Here is a 21,688-nt window from a genome sequence, read left to right on the forward strand (position 1 = left end):
GTACCTAACCGTAAAAGTAACCCTAATACTTACCGTCGGGATCTGTTGGCGTCGGGATTGGGACCGTCAGGATCCTGACTATTTCTCCTACATGCATCTTTTCCTTGCCCGTAGCCACTAATACGGAGTGATAACCACCTGTGTAATCACCCCCACTCTCCTACCTGCTCCATCCTAAGTGGCGGCATGATTACCTGCAATGAAAGTGCGTGGTTTTCTGGCCATAGAACTGACATTCCACCGTGCCACAGTCCTCGGTGGCTCGGAAGCGCTGAAAGCCGTCATTAATCAGCTGAGTATTCTTCTTATGGAAGTTTTCATGCGTCATAACGTCTGAGGTGCTTGTGTAGACTTTGTTACATCCCACCTGGAGAAGAAAGAAAGTCACCTTTAGCACAGAATGCCCGTGACCTTACTGTACTAGACATGACAGGACTGATTAGAACACTGGATTACAACACTGTAGGACATCAATTTTAAGGAAAGGTTGTTTGAAGAGAGAAGATGTTGTAGAAGGGGTGGTCTGCAAAAAGCAGCGGAACGTGTGCAAGAACGTGCAAGTCCAAGCTCAAAGTCATCACGTCACTAATGGAATGTTCAACTTGTCTTCCCTCTGGCATCCGTCTTCAGGCAAAGCGGGCAACTTTGCCATATTGAGTAAAAAAAAAAGTGCGGAATCTGAAAATGCAGCAGCTGAGGGGGAAAAACAGGAGCCAACTGCCAGGGTCTGCACCATCTCAAGGGAAAGGGGGGTGAGTAGTACCTCCCATGCCTTCCTCCGCTCGCTCCTGTCCTGCTAGCAGGTTGACGAGAACAGACAATAACAAAACCCTCTGACAAATACCCAAAACGAAAAAAGGAAAAAAAAAAACCTCTCCAGCTGTTTGCTGTACAAAGGCATACTCGCTTGTGACACCTTGAAAAAAAGCAGAACCCCGCCACGGGATCAGGAAAAAAAATAAAAAGATTAAACAAAAAGCTGCACAGGGATAATTTGCAATATGGCACTTGGTTCTAAAGCTTGAAAAATGTGGGCTTTGTATAAACAAGGAACTGAAATCTATCCACACCAATTATGGACATAACCAAAGTGTGTCCTACACAAATCTCATCGCTCCAGCGCATCACACCTTGAGTTGTGGTATGACTGGCCGGATCCCCCATAACCTATACAGAGGCACAGGTCAGCCAGGTCATTGGTAGCGATAGTACACACAAGCGCCGCCTAAACATATGACATTTATGTACGTAATATTTTCTAGTCTATTCCAGTGTGCAGGGTTTTTTCTAAAGTACAACTATACGTTCTAGTGTAAGTCATGATATGGCCATAAAATAATACTGGATCCAGATATGACTCCCTAAGCTGCTATCGTCATTGTTCATATGTATTACATAATTACTGTACTATATTTCGCTCTAAGGGGGGGATTCAATCGTTTTTGGGGTAGCGATAAGTATTACACGCCTGACGGAGCTATTTAATTGTTTTGCTCATCAGGCACGTCTGCACTGATTGCGCGGTTTGGGCACTCTAAGACTTTTTTATTGCCGTTTCTGCCCCCCACCGCATGGGGGCATGAGCAGAAATATGGGGCATTCGCGCCCGTTGGAAGTTCCGATGGGTGCCCGCTACATATGGCTGCGCAAAAAAATACTGAATTCCCCCTAAATGATGTTTCAAACTTGTCTGATATTCCTCTTAGTACTCGTGTGAACTAATGAAACGTAGACAAGGCCTCCTTGCAGCAGACTATATCATGCACTTAATATAAGTGCTGTCATAAACGCCCTTGTGCTGCGTCTGTGATCCCGTCTGTGTGTATGTAAAAATGTGTCTTGGGTTCTATACACCACCACAATGGATTTGAAATGAAACAAACAAGATGTGCTTTAATTGCAGACTTTACGCTTTAATTTGATGGTACAGGTTGAGTCTCCCTTATCCAAAATGCTTGGGACCAGAGGTATTTTGGATATGGGATTTTTCTGTATTTTGGAATAATTGCATACCATAATGAGATATCATGGTGATGGGACCTAAATCTAAGCACAGAATGCATTTATGTTACAAATACACCTTATACACACAGCCTGAAGGTCATTTTAGACAATATGTTTTATAATTTTGTGCATTAAACAAAGTGTGTGTACATTCACACAATTCATTTATGTTTCATATACACCTTATACACACAGCCTGAAGGACATTTAATACAATATTTTTAATAACTTTGTGTATTAAACAAAGTTTGTGTACATTGAGCCATCAAAAAACAGGTTTCACTATCTCACTCTCACTCAAAAAAAGTCCGTATTTCGGAATATTCCGTATTTCGGAATATTTGGATATGGGATACTCAACCTGTATTTACATCCAAATCAGGTGAACGGTGTAGGAGTTACAATGGTTTCTATATGTGCCTCCCACTTTTTAAGGGACCAAAAGTAATGGGACAATCGACTCAAAAGCTATTTCATGGACAGGAGTGGGCTATTCCCTCGTTATTTCATCATCGATAAAGCAGGTAAAAGGTCTGGAGTAGATTCTAGGTGTGACATTTGCATTTGGAATCTGTTGCTGTCGACTCTCAATATGAGATCCAAAGAGCTGCCACTATCTGTGAAGCAAGCCATCAATAGGCTGAAAAATCAAAACAAACCCATCAGAGAGATAGCAAAAACATTAGGTGTGGCCAAATCAACTGTTTGGAACATTCTTGAAAAGAAAGAACACACCGGCTCAGCAACACCAAAAGCTCCAGAAGACCACGGAAAACAACTGTGGTGGATGACAGAAGAATTATTTCCCTGGTGAAGAAAAACCCCTTCACAACAGTTGCCCAGATCAAAAACAGTCTCCAGGAGGTAGGTGTATATGTGTCAAAGTCAACAATCAAGAGAAGACTTCACAAGAGTGAATATAGAGGGTTCACCACAAGATGTAAACCATTGGTGAGCCACAAAAACAGGTAGTCCAGATTAGAGTTTGCCAAACAACATCTAAAAAAGCCTTTACAGTTCTGGAACAACAGCCTATGGACAGATGAGACAAAGATCAACTTGTACCAGAGTGATGGGAAGAGAAGAATATGGAGAAGGAAAGGAACTGCTCATGATCCAAAACATACCACCTCATCAGTGAAGCATGGTGGTGGTAGTGTCATGGCATGGGCATGTATGGCTGCCAATGGAACTGGTTCCCTTGTATTTATTGATAATGTGACTGCGGATAAAAGCAGCAGGATGAATTCTGAAGTGTTTCGGGCAATATTATCTGCTCGCATTCAGTCAAATGCTTCAGAACTCATTGGACGGCGCTTCACAGTGCAGATGGACAATGACCTGAAGAATACTGCGAAAGCAACCAGAGATTTTTAAGGCAAATAAGTGGAATGTTATGCAATGGCCAAGTCAATCACCTGACCTGAATCCGATTGAGCATGCATTTCACTTGATGAAGACAAAACTGAAGGGAAAATGCCCCAAGAACAAGCAGAAACTGAAGACATTTGCAGTAGAGGCCTGGCAGAGCATCACCAGGAATGAAACACAGCGTCTGGTGATGTCTATGTGTTCCAGACTTCAGGCTGTAATTGACTGTAAAGGATTTGCAACAAAGTATTAAAAAGTGAAAGTCTGATTTAGGATTGTTTATAAGAGGGGCACAGGTGACCGCAGTACAGCACTAGGCAGGTGACACACTATGAGGAGAGGGGCACAGAGACAGGTCACCATTATGTACAATATAAGAGGGGCACAGGTGACCGCAGTACAGCACTAGGCAGGTGACACTGTATGAGGAGAGGGTCACAGAGACAGGTCACCATTATGTACAATATAAGAGGGGCACAGGTGACCGCAGTACAGCACTAGGCAGGTGACACTGTATGAGGAGAGGGGCACAGAGACAGGTCACCATTATGTACAATATAAGAGGGTGTCAGCACAGGTGACCGCAGTACAGCACTAGGCAGGTGACACTGTATGAGGAGAGGGGCACAGAGACAGGTCACCATTGTGTACAATATAAGAGGGTGTCAGCACAGGTGACCGCAGTACAGCACTAGGCAGGTGACACTGTATGAGGAGAGGGGCACAGAGACAGGTCACCATTGTGTACAATATAAGAGGGTGTCAGCACAGGTGACCGCAGTACAGCACTAGGCAGGTGACACTGTATGAGGAGAGGGGCACAGAGACAGGTCACCATTGTGTACAATATAAGAGGGTGTCAGCACAGGTGACCGCAGTACAGCACTAGGCAGGTGACACTGTATGAGGAGAGGGGCACAGAGACAGGTCACCATTGTGTACAATATAAGAGGGTGTCAGCACAGGTGACCGCAGTACAGCACTAGGCAGGTGACACTGTATGAGGAGAGGGGCACAGAGACAGGTCACCATTGTGTACAATATAAGAGGGTGTCAGCACAGGTGACCGCAGTACAGCACTAGGCAGGTGACACTGTATGAGGAGAGGGGCACAGAGACAGGTCACCATTGTGTACAATATAAGAGGGTGTCAGCACAGGTGACCGCAGTACAGCACTAGGCAGGTGACACTGTATGAGGAGAGGGGCACAGAGACAGGTCACCATTGTGTACAATATAAGAGGGTGTCAGCACAGGTGACCGCAGTACAGCACTAGGCAGGTGACACTGTATGAGGAGAGGGGCACAGAGACAGGTCACCATTGTGTACAATATAAGAGGGTGTGAGCACAGGTGACCGCAGTACAGCACTAGGCAGGTGACACTGTATGAGGAGAGGGGCACAGAGACAGGTCACCATTGTGTACAATATAAGAGGGTGTTGCCGCTGTATTTGGGCTAGATAGGACCTGCATGCAGCATGAAGGAGAAGGGTGTTACCGGAGCAGTATGATGGGTCAGGGTGGGGTTATAATAAAGCAGGGTGCTGCCTTTATGTGTATCAAGCATATACACTTTGTATGGAAACCTGTTACCGGCTCTGGACACCAGATACTGTATATGTACATGTGATGATATCAGGGCCGACATTTACTTTCTAAACCACTCATTCTTACTGCTTTAATGTGCAAAACGATTTCCCAATATTGCATAATTCTTGCCTGGTTTTATATAGCATGTTGTACTATATATTATTATAGTGCACAGGAGAAGTCACAACTTTACAATCATCTCTTGATGCTGTATATAATTAGTGCAAGTCCCAAAAGCCTGGTGTTCTCCGCTTGGTCAGCATTGATGGAATCTGGATCCGGTGGTAGGAGAGAACAGAATCCACCTAGCCCTGCATGCTTCCCTACAGAGGTCACCTGGGTAATGCAGCCGCCACGCAGCAGGGGACATAGGGGAACATTTACTAAGCAGTGATAAGAGCGGAGAAGTGAGCCAGTGGAGAAGTTGCCCATGGCAACCAATCAGCACTGAAGTAACATCTATAATTTGCATACTATAAAATGATACAGAGCTGCTGATTGGTTGATGTGGAAGTTTCTCCACTGGCTCACTTCTCCGCTCTTATCACTGCTTAGTAAATGTTCCCCATAGTGCAGTAACATACTGATTGCGGGACAACATGCTTCTGGCTGCCTCAGCATAGCTAAGAAGATACTTACCTGCATGCAGTGATAGTGTGTGCTTTTCCCATTTAGATGGCAGCCATGATAATAAACACTGCAATCGTCTAATGGACTGAAACGCATGAAGCCATGCTGCAGAGAGTTGTCGCGCTTCTTGTGCATATTGTAATGGCGGATCACATCCTGTTTACTGGTGAATCTCTGAGCAAAGAACACAAGAAGGCAGGGGACGGTTACACTACTGCACTGCGGGGGGGTGTACGGAGAGGGAGATGGAAGCAGTATCTGCATTACCTGATAGTTACACTCGGGGTCCAGGCAGTGGTAGTGCTCTCGGTACTGATACGCACAGTGAATGTGGCCACAGTGTTGGCTGCCTGAAAATCTGCAAGGAAAATAAGACAGTGAGGGATAAGGAGATGGAAAGTGACGTACAGAGAATGGAGCAGCGGTGTATAATGTACTTCATTGTATGTAAACATCCGCACAGGTAATGCGAGGCATGCGTAGAAGCCACACACACGCACACAGTCATTCGGTGTATGAGGTCTCTCCCTGTACCCGTCCGGGTGTAGGGCTCAGTGTAGATGTTAGAGAGGAACCACTCCTACCTGGCAATATATTTCTGGTAAATATTTACATCTTCTGGGGGCTTGTCTGGGGGCAGTCCATTCCTGGTGAGAAAGACAGGGCAGAGCTGGTTAGAGTCCATTAAGCTCCCTACCCAGCTCCGTCTCGTGCCACACTCCCCCCGGATCTGGATGTTAGTTACCCACACCAAGAATACTTTAATCCACCATTTACTTATAGACAACCCCCTTTCCTCCTCCTCCTCCTCCTAATGCTTTGCCTACAGTGTTCTCATCACCTCCACACATACAGAGACACAGATTTATTTACCTTCTTCTACAAGCCCCCAAATATTTCCCACACGCTGAACCAGCCCTCTACTCCCGGCATTGTGCATTCCTTTTCCTAATAACTCCATCATTGTTAGAAATCCTACCTATTGGTGCAGTGTGTAACGGGATACACCAGGTCCGTGCCAGCAGCAAGTACTTACTTCACAGTGGAGACTGTCCCTGTAGTGATGGAGTCTGTCTTGGAGAAGGTTGATTTGATATACTCTGGAGTGTTGAAAGGCAATGTTACTGGTTGCTCGGAGGCGGGCACAGGGGTGGTCGGAGTGCTTGTCAGAGGAGCGGGGGAGATAGTGGGGACCACAGCTGCTGCTTTCAATGGAGTGAGCTTTTGGATATTACGTACATCGTACTTTGAAGGACGTCCCACTTTCCCGGTTTTAAAAGCAATAGAGCCTCCCATGTCCTGGTTCCCCTCACCCGGTTTAAAGAGGTGCAGATATTTGACATTCTCCAGGTCGTATTTGGAGGGCTTTTTGTAAGTGTTTCCATTTTGTGGCCTCAGCGACTCTCCAGTTTTTAGCTTCTGGATAAAAAAGTCATATTTGGAAGCTCGAGACATAAGGCCTTGCATATGAGAGCTGCTGCCCGTGGAGAGAGGCAAGACGGTGGTTTTCTGCTCTTGCGCAATGACTGCCTCGTGCGCGGGGGTTCTGATGGATAGGGGCTGCTGTGCTGGCTGCATAGCTGACGCGCTGTCTTTGCTCTGTACAGGTTTGGAGTTGGGTTCTTCAGTCTTTACCACGTGTGCTGGCCAGGTCAGGTTCTCTCCAGCTTTTAGCTTGCGGATATACTCCTCATATTTAGAGAACCTGGCTCGTTTGCTGAGGGGGTCTTCAGCAGAAATGGGCTCTGAGGTAGCAGCATTCATTTTCTCAAAGCTGATTTTCTTAGCAAGTTCATCCCTGACATTGGGCTGTGTGTAGCCAAACATCCCAAGGAATTCAGTCATCGTGTTGGCGGCGTAATCCCGGAGCGAGGACGCTTCTCCTGTATGTGGAAAGAGTGAAATGTTCAGAATCACAGCGCACACAGCCTGCTGCAGCCTCTTCCGCACACACATCTGCCTCATTCCCTAGGTTTTATGACTTTTAAATTAATTTGTCAAAAAAAAAAAAAAAAGTAATTAATACTGTGGTAAAATAAAAAGGAGTTCATCAATGGCAAGAAAATCAATTCCCTAAATGTTCTCAGCGACGGCTTTTCAGTACATTAAACAAAGTTTTCATAAATGTCTCTGCTCTCCTGCCTTGGCCTAGTATGAGGGAAAGCCGTGCCAAGTCCTGTCTATCACCGTGCCGGGCAGAAGAAATGTCATTACTGTACCGTGTGCTGGTACTGAGGAACAACCACATGGTGGACAGTGGCCGCGGGTCACAGGGTCAACCCTAATTAGGTTAGGTGTACTACTATTGGTCGAATTGATGAAAAGGTCAACATGGTCAAAAGGTCGACAGGATAAATGGTCGACACAACTTTTTTTATTGTGTTTGATGTTTTCACCGTCACAGCACATGGAATCCCAGATGGTGTACCGCGTCCCCTCACATGGCTATCGTCGCTTGCCATGCTTCCGGCAATTCCCAGTCATAGTCCACGTGGATAGTAAAGTATGAAAGAGTAGCTGTGTTGACCATTTACACCGGTCGACCTTTGCTACCTGTCAACACAGTGACCGTGTCGATCTAATGCACGTCATCCGTTAGTGGTCGACCTATTGCCTGTCAGCCTAATTAAGGTGGACCTATCATCCGGATAGCGGTGGCTGCGGTACACACCTGATGCTTTTGCAGTTCTGGACAACTAGAGATAATGGAATTCTATATCCCCGTATTGTGAGCTGTAGAAATCTGTGTGATCATACTGCCGCCATCCCTCCGGCCGCTCAGTGAGCAGCGCTTACACCCGCCCTGAGCTAGAGCAAGGCGATGTGACGGAATGTGGTAACGGACTACATGTCTACGGGAGGTGTATCGGAATGTGGTAACGGACTACATGTCTACGGGAGGTGTATCGGAATGTGGTAACGGACTACATGTCTACGGGAGGTGTATCGCCCGCTCAGCAATCACAGTATACTTATTATTGATACATATACAGCCCTACCACTCTAAACCTTGCATGTGACTGATTAGGTTCAGTGTGTTCATGAATGCCATAACCTTAGCTGGTATGGCCCATGAACATAGTCATCGGGTAACTCTATCTTGTGTAGAAAAGAAAAGGCACCGAGGCTATGTACACATTAGGACGGTATCGCAAACGATGCAATGTCGTCCGTGACGGGACCCAACATTGGTAAGTACATACACATTTGCCGATGTCGGCTGTGACAAGCAGCGGCGGGGGTGGCCCTCGTGAGCAGCATCACGTGACGGACATGCGCGTAAATCAAACGTGTGATGCAGCATACAACCCGCGGGTGTACACACTATACAATATCATAAGGGACTGACCGATATCAGCCAGGTTGTATGCAATATTGCATAGTGTTTACACACCCTAAGAATGACTTCTCCCACACTGATATTTTATAATAATGCTTTACATACTCATCACTGCTACGACTGTCCGTGTCTAATGCACAGTGCTGGGAGAGAGAACTTCCTATACAACGTCAGTTACACTAGCTGTACATAGATTTGTCCGTCATGTACAGATGTGTCCCCATACAGCTTTGCTGCAGGCACGCCACGACAGGTCCCGTGAGACTCTGCTAGCGCTGGCCGTCTTTTTTGATGATAATGGGTCTTATTCACAACGCAATGTGACTAAGATGAACAAGAAGACTGTGCTGAGTAATGTGATACATCTGTGTGCGGCTGAGTCTCTGAGTCTGTACACAAAGTACTACAAGGTAGCAGCCGCAGCTGTTTTCCAATACAAGTTCTGTTCTCTGTATACAGACAGACACACACAGTATACAGGTGTCATATCACACTAATCAGCACAGTCTCCTCGTGTGTCCTAGTCGCAATGTTTTGCAAATAAGATGCAATTTGTGGCAAAGAAAGATGCCCAACGTTAGCAGAGTTAGCTACCTGACAGGTAGGTGGCAGCCACGCGGGATGCTGACATCACAATACCGACAGCCGGCATCCCAATCATCCGGACAGTGGGACACACTGGCATCCTGCCACGCGCGGGGGAGGAGGGGGGGTGTATTAGGTTTAGGCAAAAGAAGGGGGTGGGGGGGGGGGTTAGGCTGCAGGGCCGGGAAGATTAGGGTTGGGGACTAGGGAAGGAGGGTTAGGCACATAGAAGGGGAGGGTTCGGGATCAAGCGGGGAGGGTTAGGTTTAGACAGTGGGGAAGGGAGGGTTAGGGTTAGGCACAAAACGGGGAGGGTTAGGTTTAGGCAGCAGGGAAGGGAGAGTTAGGGTTAGGCACAAAGCGGGGAGGGTTAGGTTTAGGCAGCAGGGAAGGGAGAGTTAGGGTTAGGCACAAAGCGGGAAGGGTTAGGTTTAGGCAGCAGGGTAGGGAGAGTTAGGGTTAGGCACAAAGCGGGGAGGGTTAGGTTTATTCAGCAGGGAAGGGAGAGTTAGGGTTAGGCACAAAGCGGGGAGGGTTAGGTTTAGGCAGCGGGGAAGGGAGAGTTAGGTTTAGGCAGCAGGGAAGGGAGAGTTAGGGTTAGGCAGCAGGGAAGGGAGAGTTAGGGTTAGGCACAAAGCGGGGAGGGTTAGGTTTAGGCAGCGGGGAAGGGAGAGTTAGGTTTAGGCAGCATGGAAGGGAGAGTTAGGTTTAGGCAGCAGGGAAGGGAGAGTTAGGGTTAGGCACAAAGCGGGGAGGGTTAGGTTTAGGCAGCAGGGAAGGGAGAGTTAGGGTTAGGCACAAAGCGGGGAGGGTTAGGTTTAGGCAGCAGGGAAGGGAGAGTTAGGGTTAGGCACAAAGCGGGGAGGGTTAGGTTTAGGCAGCGGGGAAGGGAGAGTTAGGTTTAGGCAGCAGGGAAGGGAGAGTTAGGGTTAGGCAGCAGGGAAGGGAGAGTTAGGGTTAGGCACAAAGCGGGGAGGGTTAGGTTTAGGCAGCGGGGAAGGGAGAGTTAGGTTTAGGCAGCAGGGAAGGGAGAGTTAGGTTTAGGCAGCAGGGAAGGGAGAGTTAGGGTTAGGCACAAAGCGGGGAGGGTTAGGTTTAGGCAGCAGGGAAGGGAGAGTTAGGGTTAGGCACAAAGCGGGAAGGGTTAGGTTTAGGCAGCAGGGTAGGGAGAGTTAGGGTTAGGCACAAAGCGGGGAGGGTTAGGTTTATTCAGCAGGGAAGGGAGAGTTAGGGTTAGGCACAAAGCGGGGAGGGTTAGGTTTAGGCAGCGGGGAAGGGAGAGTTAGGTTTAGGCAGCAGGGAAGGGAGAGTTAGGGTTAGGCAGCAGGGAAGGGAGAGTTAGGGTTAGGCACAAAGCGGAGAGGGTTAGGTTTAGGCAGCGGGGAAGGGAGAGTTAGGTTTAGGCAGCATGGAAGGGAGAGTTAGGTTTAGGCAGCAGGGAAGGGAGAGTTAGGGTTAGGCACAAAGCGGGGAGGTATAGGTTTAGGCAGCAGGGAAGGGAGAGTTAGGGTTAGGCACAAAGCGGGGAGGGTTAGGTTTAGGCAGCAGGGAAGGGAGAGTTAGGGTTAGGCACAAAGCGGAGAGGGTTAGGTTTAGGCAGCGGGGAAGGGAGAGTTAGGGTTAGGCAGCAGGGAAGGGAGAGTTAGGGTTAGGCACAAAGCGGGGAGGGTTAGGTTTAGGCAGCGGGGAAGGGAGAGTTAGGTTTAGGCAGCAGGGAAGGGAGAGTTAGGTTTAGGCAGCAGGGAAGGGAGAGTTAGGGTTAGGCACAAAGCGGGGAGGGTTAGGTTTAGGCAGCGGGGAAGGGAGAGTTAGGTTTAGGCAGCGGGGAAGGGAGAGTTAGGGTTAGGCACAAAGCGTGGAGGGTTAGGTTTAGGCAGCGGGGAAGGGAGAGTTAGGTTTAGGCAGCAGGGAAGGGAGAGTTAGGGTTAGGCACAAAGCGGGGAAGGTTAGGTTTAGGCAGCGGGGAAGGGAGAGTTAGGTTTAGGCAGCAGGGAAGGGAGAGTTAGGGTTAGGCACAAAGCGGGGAAGGTTAGGTTTAGGCAGCGGGGAAGGGAGAGTTAGGTTTAGGCAGCGGGGAAGGGAGAGTTAGGGTTAGGCACAAAGCGTGGAGGGTTAGGTTTAGGCAGCGGGGAAGGGAGAGTTAGGGTTAGGCACAAAGCGGGGAGGGTTAGGTTTAGGCAGCGGGGAATGGAGAGTTAGGTTTAGGCAGCGGGGAAGGGAGAGTTAGGGTTAGGCACAAAGCGGGGAGGGTTAGGTTTAGGCAGTGGGGAAGGGAGGGTTAGGTTTAGGCAGCGGGGAAGGGAGGGTTAGGTTTAGGCAGTGGGGAAGGGAGTGTTAGGGTTAGGCACAAAGCGGGGAGGGTTAGGTTTAGGCAGCGGGGAAGGGAGGGTTAGGTTTATGCAGCGGGGAAGGGAGAGTTAGGCACCAACATGGGAGGGTTACGGTAGGGGGCAGAGGTGGGTTAGAAGGCTTACTGGGGGGCTGACAGGATGCTGCTGTCGGTATTCAAAATGCTGGCATCCCGTGCATCGGCAAATCTTACTGATCCCGCCCGGGACCTGGGGCTCACCCACGGCAGGTATGTCACGCTGTGTGGTGTATTGAGGCTGGATGTATGAGGACATATCTGTATGTACTCCGTCTTTCCTCTCATTATACACCACAGGTAGGTGCTATGACCCCACTGCCGACAGCTGATACAGGTAAGACCCCGCTTTCAGGCACATCCACCAGCCGGTATTGTAACGAGATGCGACTAAGTGACTGACAAGTTGTGGGCACAACAAACAGCTCACAGATGTCTCCTCATTTACTGGGTGCGCCAGGGCCCGTGTGATTCCATCGCATGAATAAAACGACAATGCTGGCTTACACTAATCTATCTGGTGTGCGGCTTTTGCACATCTGTGGGCAGTGTGCAGCGGCCTTTTCTCAAGTTCTGTTGTGCGTCATCATGCGACTTTGTAAGTGTTTAAAAACTAATTCCTGTGCATTTAAAGTCCCGGTCCAGCAAATCTAGTACACGGTGAGTGGCGTTTGAGTAACATAGTAACGTAGTGTCTAAGGTTGAAAAAAGACAATTTGTCCATCAACTTCAACCTATTTGTGGTCTCCTATGCAGGATTGTTTTGGTCTAAATGATGCTGATGTCAGTAAGATGCTAAATGTTAAAAAACTATACGGTAGGTTACTCTGTAATGCACATTATTTACAGGGATTAATTATCTGTTTAATTACAATAATGTAGATTATTGTGGGGATTGATTTGCTGTTCTGCTAATGATAAAAATAAGGGTAAGAACATGGCCAATGTACGGTGTGTAGGAAGTGATGGAAGAGGGAGCCTTGCAGTTTGGATAGGTCTAGATCTGTCGCCATATTTTGTACTAAACAAAAAGTACCAACCACAGAAGTTACAATGTTACAGAACGTTGCTGCCACTTCGGAACAGCACCTTTAATACGTGTATTTTCCTATTTTTTCTCTTAATATATTGATATTTTTAGCCTAATTTATAATACACTGCTCAAAAAAATAAAGGGAACACTAAAATAACACATCCTAGATCTGAGTGAATGAAATATTCTTATTAAATACTTTGTTCTTTACATAGTTGAATGTGCTGACAACAAAATCACACAAAAATTATCAATGGAAATCAAATTTATTAACCCATGGAGGTCTGGATTCGGAGTCACACTCAAAATTAAAGTGGAAAAACACACTACAGGCTGATCCATCTTTGATGTATAGTCCTTAAAACAAGTCAAAATGAGGCTCAGTAGTGTCTGTGGCCTCCACGTGCCTGTATGACCTCCCTACAATGCCTGGGCATGCTCCTGATGAGGTGGCGGATGGTCTCCTGAGGGATCTCCTCCCAGACCTGGAGTAAAGCATCCACCAACTCCTGGACAGTCTGTGTGCAACGTGGCGTTGGTGGATGGAGCGAGACATGATGTCCCAGATGTGCTCAATTGGATTCAGGTCTGGGGAACGGGCGGGCCAGTCCATAGCATCAATGCCTTCATCTTGCAGGAACTGCTGACACACTCCAGCCACATGAGGTCTAGCATTGTCTTGCATTAGGAGGAACCCAGGGCCAACCGCACCAGCATATGGTCTCACAAGGGGTCTGAGGATCTCATCTCGGTACCTAATGGCAGTCAGGCTACCTCTGGCGAGCACATGGAGGGCTGTGCGGCCCCCCAAAGAAATGCCACCCCACACCATTACTGACCCACTGCCAAACCGGTCATGCTGGAGGATGTTGCAGGCAGCAGAACATTCTCCTTGGCGTCTCCAGACTCTCTCATGTCTGTCACATATGCTCAGTGAGAACCTGCTTTCATCTGTGAAGAGCACAGGGTGCCAGTGGCGAATTTGCCAATCTTGGTGTTCTCTAGCAAATGCCAAACGTCCTGCACGGTGTTGGGCTGTAAGCACAACCCCCACCTGTGGACGTCGGGCCCTCATACCACCCTCATGGAGTCTGTTTCTGATCGTTTGAGTAGACACATGCACTTTTGTGGCTTGCTGGAGGTCATTTTGCAGGGCTCTGGCAGTGTTCCTCCTGTTCCTCCTTGCACAAAGGCGGAGGTAGCGGTCCTGCTGCTGGGTTGTTGCCCTCCTACGGCCTCCTCCACGTCTCCTGATGTACTGGCCTGTCTCCTGGTAGCACCTCCATGCTCTGGACACTACGCTGACAGACACAGCAAACCTTCTTGCCACAGCTCGCATTGATGTGCCATCCTGGATGAGCTGCACTACCTGAGCCACTTGTGTGGGTTGTAGGGAGGTCGTACAGGCACGTGGAGGCCACACACACTACTGAGCCTCATTTTGACTTGTTTTAAGGACATTACATCAAAGTTGGATCAGCCTGTAGTGTGTTTTTCCACTTTAATTTTGAGGGTGACTCCAAATCCAGACCTCCATGGGTTAATAAATTTGATTTCCATTGATAATGTTTGTGTGATTTTGTTGTCTGCACATTCAACTATGTAAAGAACAAAGTATTTAATAAGAATATTTCATTCATTCAGATCTAGGATGTGTTATTTTAGTGTTCCCTTTATTTTTTTGAGCAGTGTATAAATGATCATGATAGTGAATAGACTTTTGGTTTTGTAGAAATGGCCTTATCTACTAAAGTGTGAGCTGGTGCAAGAATAAAGTCCTTTATGGGGCATGGCAATGGGCAGCGTCTGCCGCCTTCACCCTTAGTTACAGTCTTCCTCTGACCAAATGTCTGCACTAAGCGATGACAAATGCCGCTCTCTCCGAGCACGCCGCTGTGAGCCACCAGCAAGGCTCTTCCTCTATCTCAGCTGGTTTGCCCTTTGCGATGAGCAGAAATACGCGACTGCTCTAACGCGGAGAAGCAATACTGTGTGCGAGGCTTTCCGTCACTGTGTTGTACAATAGGCATCCTGACTACTATCAATGTAGTGGTAGACTGACGAGCAGGATCATTAATAACACTGATTAGCTCTGTGCATTGACAGCAAGATAAACTGAGTCTCTGGACTGGGCATTTATGTGAAATGTCTGTGGTCTGAAAGCAATTAGGAGCGATAGCCCTCTGCTAAGACACAGTGCAGAGGCGGCTTCCCCCAGTCAGTGTCCCTTGGTTGGCTGTCATGGGACCCAGGACTCAGGCAGATATATATAAATAGCAGGAGCTGCCTATATTTGGAAGGAAAACACTAAAGGAGGAGGAATCTAGAGTGATCAGAGCTCTCACAAGAAGTAGCCGTGTGTACTGTACTTCCTCAGTCAGTTGTGTGTTTGTGTGTGTGCCTGTATGAGTGCACACAAGGAGCAGAGTCACCTTGTCCCATAGAGGGAAATGCTTTCCTATGGGCGTCTGGTGAAGGTCACACATCTTCTCATTGATCTCACAATGTTTGTTAATTACTTTGTCACTGATGTGGTGAAGGATAATTAAACAGCTCTGTTTATATCTTCATGCATAATTATGAGCCTAGCAGTGCCACTCGCAGCCAAGCAAGCTAACAGTCTGACCGTCTAAGCGCTCACACAAACACATAGAGACGGGGAGTGCAGGCGGTGTGCTGTCTGTCTGACCGGCATACACATAGAGACGGGGAGTGCTGTCCGTCTGACTGGTATATACATAGAGACGGGGAGTGCAGGTGGTGTGCTGTCATTCTGACCGGCATACACACAGAGACGGGAAGTGCAGGCGGTGTGCTGTCATTCTGACCGGCATACACACAGAGACGGGAAGTACTGTCCGTCTGACTGGTATATACATAGAGACGGGGAGTGCAGGTGGTGTGCTGTCATTCTGACCGGCATACACACAGAGACGGGAAGTGCAGGCGGTGTGCTGTCATTCTGACCGGCATACACACAGAGACGGGAAGTACTGTCCGTCTGACTGGTATATACATAGAGACGGGGAGTGCAGGCGGTGTGCTGTCATTCTGACCGGCATACACACAGAGACGGGAAGTGCAGGCGGTGTGCTGTCATTCTGACCGGCATACACATTGAGACGGGGAGTGCAGGCGGTGTGCTGTCTGTCTGACCGGCATACACATAGAGACGGGGAGTGCAGGCAGTGTGCTATCTGTCTGACTGGCATACACATAGAGACGGGGAGTGCAGGCGGTGTGCTGTCATTCTGTCCGGTATATACATAGAGATGGGGAGTGCAGGCGGTGTGCTGTCATTCTGACCGGCATACACATAGAGACGGGGAGTGCAGGCGGTGTGCTGTCATTCTGACAGGCATACACATAGAGACGGGGAGTACAGGCGGTGTGCTGTCATTCTGACCGGCATACACATAGAGACGGGAAGTGCAGGCGGTGTGCTGTCTGTCTGACCGGCATACACATAGAGACGGGGAGTGCAGGCGGTGTGCTATCTGTCTGACTGGCATACACATAGAGACGGGGAGTGCAGGCGGTGTGCTGTCATTCTGACCGGCATACACATAGAGACGGGGAGTGCAGGCGGTGTGCTGTCATTCTGACCGGCATACACATACAGACGGGTAGTGCAGGCGGTGAGCTGCCTGTCTGACCGGCATACACATAGAGACGGGGAGTGCAGGCGGTGAGCTGTCTGTCTGACCGGCATACACATAGAGACGGGGAGTGCAGGCGGTGTGCTATCCGTCTGACCGGCATACACATAGAGACGGGGAGTGCAGGCGGTGAGCTGTCTGTCTGACCGGCATACACATAGAGACGGGGAGTGCAGGCGGTGAGCTGTCTGTCTGACCGGCATACACATAGAGACGGGGAGTGCAGGCGGTGTGCTGTCCATCTGACCGGCATACACATAGAGACGGGGAGTGCAGGCGGTGAGCTGTCCGCCTGACCGGCATACACATAGAGACGGGGAGTGCAGGAGGTGTGCCGTCATTCTGACCGGCATACACATAGAGACGGGGAGTGCAGGCGGTGAGCTGTCTGTCTGACCGGCATACACATAGAGACGGGGAGTGCAGGCGGTGTGCCGTCATTCTGACCGGCATACACATAGAGACGGGGAGTGCAGGCGGTGTGCCGTCATTCTGACCGGCATACACATAGAGACGGGGAGTGCTGTCCGTCTGACCGGCATACACATAGAGACGGGGAGTGCAGGCGGTGTGCCGTCATTCTGACCGGCATACACATAGAGACGGGGAGTGCAGGCGGTGAGCTGTCTGTCTGACCGGCATACACATAGAGACGGGGAGTGCAGGCGGTGTGCTATCCGTCTGACCGGCATACACATAGAGACGGGGAGTGCAGGCGGTGAGCTGTCTGTCTGACCGGCATACACATAGAGACGGGGAGTGCAGGCGGTGTGCTGTCCGTCTGACCGGCATACACATAGAGACGGGGAGTGCAGGCGGTGAGCTGACCGGCATACACATAGAGAAGGGGAGTGCAGGCGGTGTGCCGTCATTCTGACCGGCATACACATAGAGACGGGGAGTGCAGGAGGTGTGCCGTCATTCTGACCGGCATACACATAGAGACGGGGAGTGCAGGCGGTGAGCTGTCTGTCTGACCGGCATACACATAGAGACGGGGAGTGCAGGCGGTGTGCTGTCTGTCTGACCGGCATACACATAGAGACGGGGAGTGCAGGCGGTGAGCTGTCTGACTGACCGGCATAACCATAGAGACGGGGAGTGCAGGCGGTGTGCCGTCATTCTGACCGGCATACACATAGAGACGGGGAGTGCAGGCGGTGTGCCGTCATTCTGACCGGCATACACATAGAGACTGGGAGTGCTGTCCGTCTGACCGGCATACACATAGAGACGGGGAGTGCAGGCGGTGTGCTGTTTGTCTGACCGGCATACACATAGAGACGGGGAGTGCAGGCGGTGTGCTGTCATTCTGACCGGCATACACATAGAGACGGGGAGTGCAGGCGGTGTGCTATCCGTCTGACCGGCATACACATAGAGACGGGGAGTGCAGGCGGTGAGCTGTCTGTCTGACCGGCATACACATAGAGACGGGGAGTGCAGGCGGTGAGCTGTTTGTCTGACCGGCATACACATAGAGACGGGGAGTGCAGGCGGTGTGCTGTTTGTCTGACCGGCTTACACATAGAGACGGGGAGTGCAGGCGGTGTGCTGTCATTCTGACCGGCATACACATAGAGACGGGGAGTGCAGGCGGTGAGCTGTCTGTCTGACCGGCATACACATAGAGACGGGGAGTGCAGGCGGTGAGCTGTCATTCTGACCGGCATACACATAGAGACGGGGAGTGCTGTCCGTCTGACCGGCATACACATAGAGACAGGGAGTGCAGGCGGTGAGCTGTCCGTCTGACCGGCATACACATAGAGACGGGGAGTGCAGGCGGTGTGCCGTCATTCTGACCGGCATACACATAGAGACGGGGAGTGCAGGCGGTGTGCCGTCATTCTGACCGGCATACACATAGAGACGGGGAGTGCTGTCCGTCTGACCGGCATACACATAGAGACGGGGAGTGCAGGCGGTGTGCTGTTTGTCTGACCGGCATACACATAGAGACGGGGAGTGCAGGCGGTGTGCTGTCATTCTGACCGGCATACACATAGAGACGGGGAGTGCAGGCGGTGAGCTGTCCGTCTGACCGGCATACACATAGAGACGGGGAGTGCAGGCGGTGTGCCGTCATTCTGACCGGCATACACATAGAGACGGGGAGTGCAGGCGGTGTGCTGTCCGTCTGACCGGCATACACATAGAGACGGGGAGTGCAGGCGGTGTGCTGTCTGTCTGACTGGCATACACATAGAGACGGGGAGTGCAGGCGGTGTGCCGTCATTCTGACCGGCATACACATAGAGACGGGGAGTGCAGGCGGTGTGCTGTCTGTCTGACCGGCATACACATAGAGACGGGGAGTGCTGTCCGTCTGACCGGTATATACATAGAGACAGGGAGTGCAGGCGGTGAGCTGTCTGTCTGACCGGTATATACATAGAGACAGGGAGTGCAGGCGGTGAGCTGTCTGTCTGACCGGTATATACATAGAGACAGGGAGTGCAGGCGGTGAACTGTCTGTCTGACCGGCATACTGCACCAGGAAAGGAACTAGTGACAGAGCCCCTTTGTGGCATCTCAAGGGCAGATTAACAGGCAGGTGGAGAGAGTGGAAGGTGAATTCCAACCTGAGATTATTTAATTATGACAAAAAGGAGGTAATCTGCGCACTGGGGTGGTTTTACTGTATGGGATGTGCTGCTAGTCAAAAGGGTGTCCTTGCCCTTTGGTTCAATATGGATATCTGGTTTTCACCTGACTGCGCTCATCCCCTACAGTTTGAGTACTCGTGAAATGATGCAAATGGATACTTATATAAAGGTGTGTTTTACTTTCACATGTATCAAATATGACACTCAATATAATGAAACAGTGCAGATAATGTTGTGGAACATGAAAAAGGTGGTAATCACAATGTGTGCTCCACGGGGAGCACCTGTTTAACTCAGTCCTTTAATCACTCAAATTGGTGATTAAATCCTTTAGGTTCTTGGCGTGTGTGTTCTGACACAAAGGCCAATGGGCTGGAAAAAATATATATATGTAATGATTAAATCTGGCTGTGTTGCTTTAAAAGTCAAATATAGATTTTCCAGTGGAAATGTCTCTAGTCCTGACCGGACTGTGTGGGCCTTAAAAATCTGTCTTTAGTAATTAGATTCATATTAGGTACGGGACGCCGTCCTCTGCAACTATATGAATCTAATTACTAAAGACAGATTTTTAAAGCCCACACAAGCCCACCTTTTTCATGTTCCACAACATTATCTGCACTGTTTCATTATATTGAGTGTCATATTTGATACATGTGAAAGTAAAACACACCTTTATACAGGTTGAGTCTCCCTTATCCAAAATGCTTGGGACCAGAGGTATTTTGGATATGGGATTTTTCCGTATTTTGGAATAATTGCATACCATAATGAGATATCATGGTGATGGGACCTAAATCTAAGCACAGAATGCATTTATGTCTCATATACACCTTATACACACAGCCTGAAGGTCATTTTAGCCAATATTTTTTATAACTTTGTACATTAAACAAAGTGTGTGTACATTCACACAATTCATTTATGTTTCATATACACCTTATAAACACAGCCTGAAGGTCATTTAATACAATATTTTTAATAACTTTGTGTATTAAACTAAAGTTTGTGTACATTGAGTCATCAAAAAACAAAGGTTTCACTATCTCACTCTCACTCAAAAAAGTCCGTATTTCGGAATATTCCGTATTTCGGAATATTTGGATATGGGATACTCAACCTGTATAAGTATCCATTTGCATCATTTCACGAGTACTCAAACTGTAGGGGATGAGCGCAGTCAAGTGAAAACCAGATATCCTTATTTAATTATGAGACTGTAATGGGTATTGGGGAAAAGGTGCCCTCACCAGGATAATTAAAATAATCCTAATCCTATATGTAAATAATAGATAACTGACTATAAAGGCATTATGGCCTTGCTGTGATACCATCCCATCACTAGACTGCACCTCCATCTGTAATCATCTGCTTACTATGAGGAGGCCTGGAGGTGGTACTGGGGCCACGTGGCAGTCAGGTCTCTCTTGTACTGTCTATAAGTAATGGCCCAATCACAATGGATGTTTGAGCACCACAATGTCACTCACCTGTGGGGGCCCCTGAGGTTAGTTTTGTAGGTGTTTCTACATCCTTGGAGATGGTCTTCTCTGATTCTCTCTCCTCCAAGTATTTCTTGCCTTGGGAAGCCCTGGATGCGTCAGTGTTGTCTTCATCATCGCTGCACCCCTTAGGCTGGACCATGTAGACACCTTCAGGAGGAAGCTCAGCCAAGCCTATTTTCTTACAGATTTTGTTCGTCCTTTCAGGAGGCTCATCTGTGTATTCCCCATTAACCCATTTCTCTATCACCTCCCTACGTCGCTTATCTTCCTCTGCAGTCCTTTGATCAAGGCTGAGGCTTTCCTTGGGGTCCACATCTCGTTTTTGTTCCCCCTCCCTTTCAGTGTTTTCCACAAGTCCAGGTTCAGTATCTCCTAAATCTGACCCCTGTTCTGATACAACTTGCTGACTCAGTTTGGCACAGATAGCGTTTAGTTTCAGGCCGCCTTTCCGTTTGGCAGCCATCTTCGGCTTTCCTGAGGTTCCGTCAGTGCAAACACTTCTTTCAGCTACATATGGGCAACACAGAAAGAGAGACGTGTAAATATTCTAATATATCACACATTATAACCCCCAACATAACTTACACCAAGTGATCCTTGCACAACAGCTGGAGCCAGTATACCATATTTCTGCAAGGGGTTAATCTAATGCCTTGCCTTTGGCTGGTGAAGTAGTATCGATGGTGTATACACTCCTATAAGCGTGGCACTGATATAAGTCAGACCCCCTACACTGTTCCCAATGCTATAATCCTGTAGCCTGACAGCTCAGAACAAACAGACAGGAGCTTAGATTAGCTGACAATGAGCCAGCACAACTACTGCACAACTTAAACTACTGACAGCTTCTGTAACACAAGTGGGGTCTCCGCTAAGGGGGAGAAGTATCATCGCATCAGGACAGGAAGACAGATTTTGTCATAAATAAATCAGCACTACTATGAGGAATTGATTTCCCAGCCAGCCAGGAACGGATGCATTTATTGCAGTGGAAA

At 48.7% G+C, this 21,688-nt stretch overlaps 1 protein-coding gene across 9 annotated transcripts in view; it reads right to left on the minus strand.

Moving 5' to 3' along the window:
• The window catches only part of CASZ1 (castor zinc finger 1), a 329,303-nt gene that overhangs the window by 13,035 nt on the left and 294,580 nt on the right, over positions 1-21,688 (minus strand). For 8 of the 9 annotated variants that reach the window (XM_063943866.1, XM_063943865.1, XM_063943864.1 and 5 more), the window contains 6 exons: positions 20,679-21,200; positions 6,634-7,480; positions 6,182-6,244; positions 5,865-5,955; positions 5,607-5,771; positions 195-367 (listed from right to left, as the gene is read on the minus strand). In XM_063943866.1, the coding sequence (XP_063799936.1) occupies positions 195-367; positions 5,607-5,771; positions 5,865-5,955; positions 6,182-6,244; positions 6,634-7,480; positions 20,679-21,156 (1,817 nt within the window). In that variant the 5' untranslated portion in view covers positions 21,157-21,200. The remainder of the gene's footprint in view (positions 1-194; positions 368-5,606; positions 5,772-5,864; positions 5,956-6,181; positions 6,245-6,633; positions 7,481-20,678; positions 21,201-21,688) is intronic. The other variant, XM_063943863.1, reaches the window with a different exon arrangement.

This window comes from Pseudophryne corroboree, chromosome 10 (genome assembly GCF_028390025.1).
Source record: "Pseudophryne corroboree isolate aPseCor3 chromosome 10, aPseCor3.hap2, whole genome shotgun sequence".
NCBI classification, from domain to species: Eukaryota; Metazoa; Chordata; class Amphibia; order Anura; family Myobatrachidae; genus Pseudophryne; species Pseudophryne corroboree.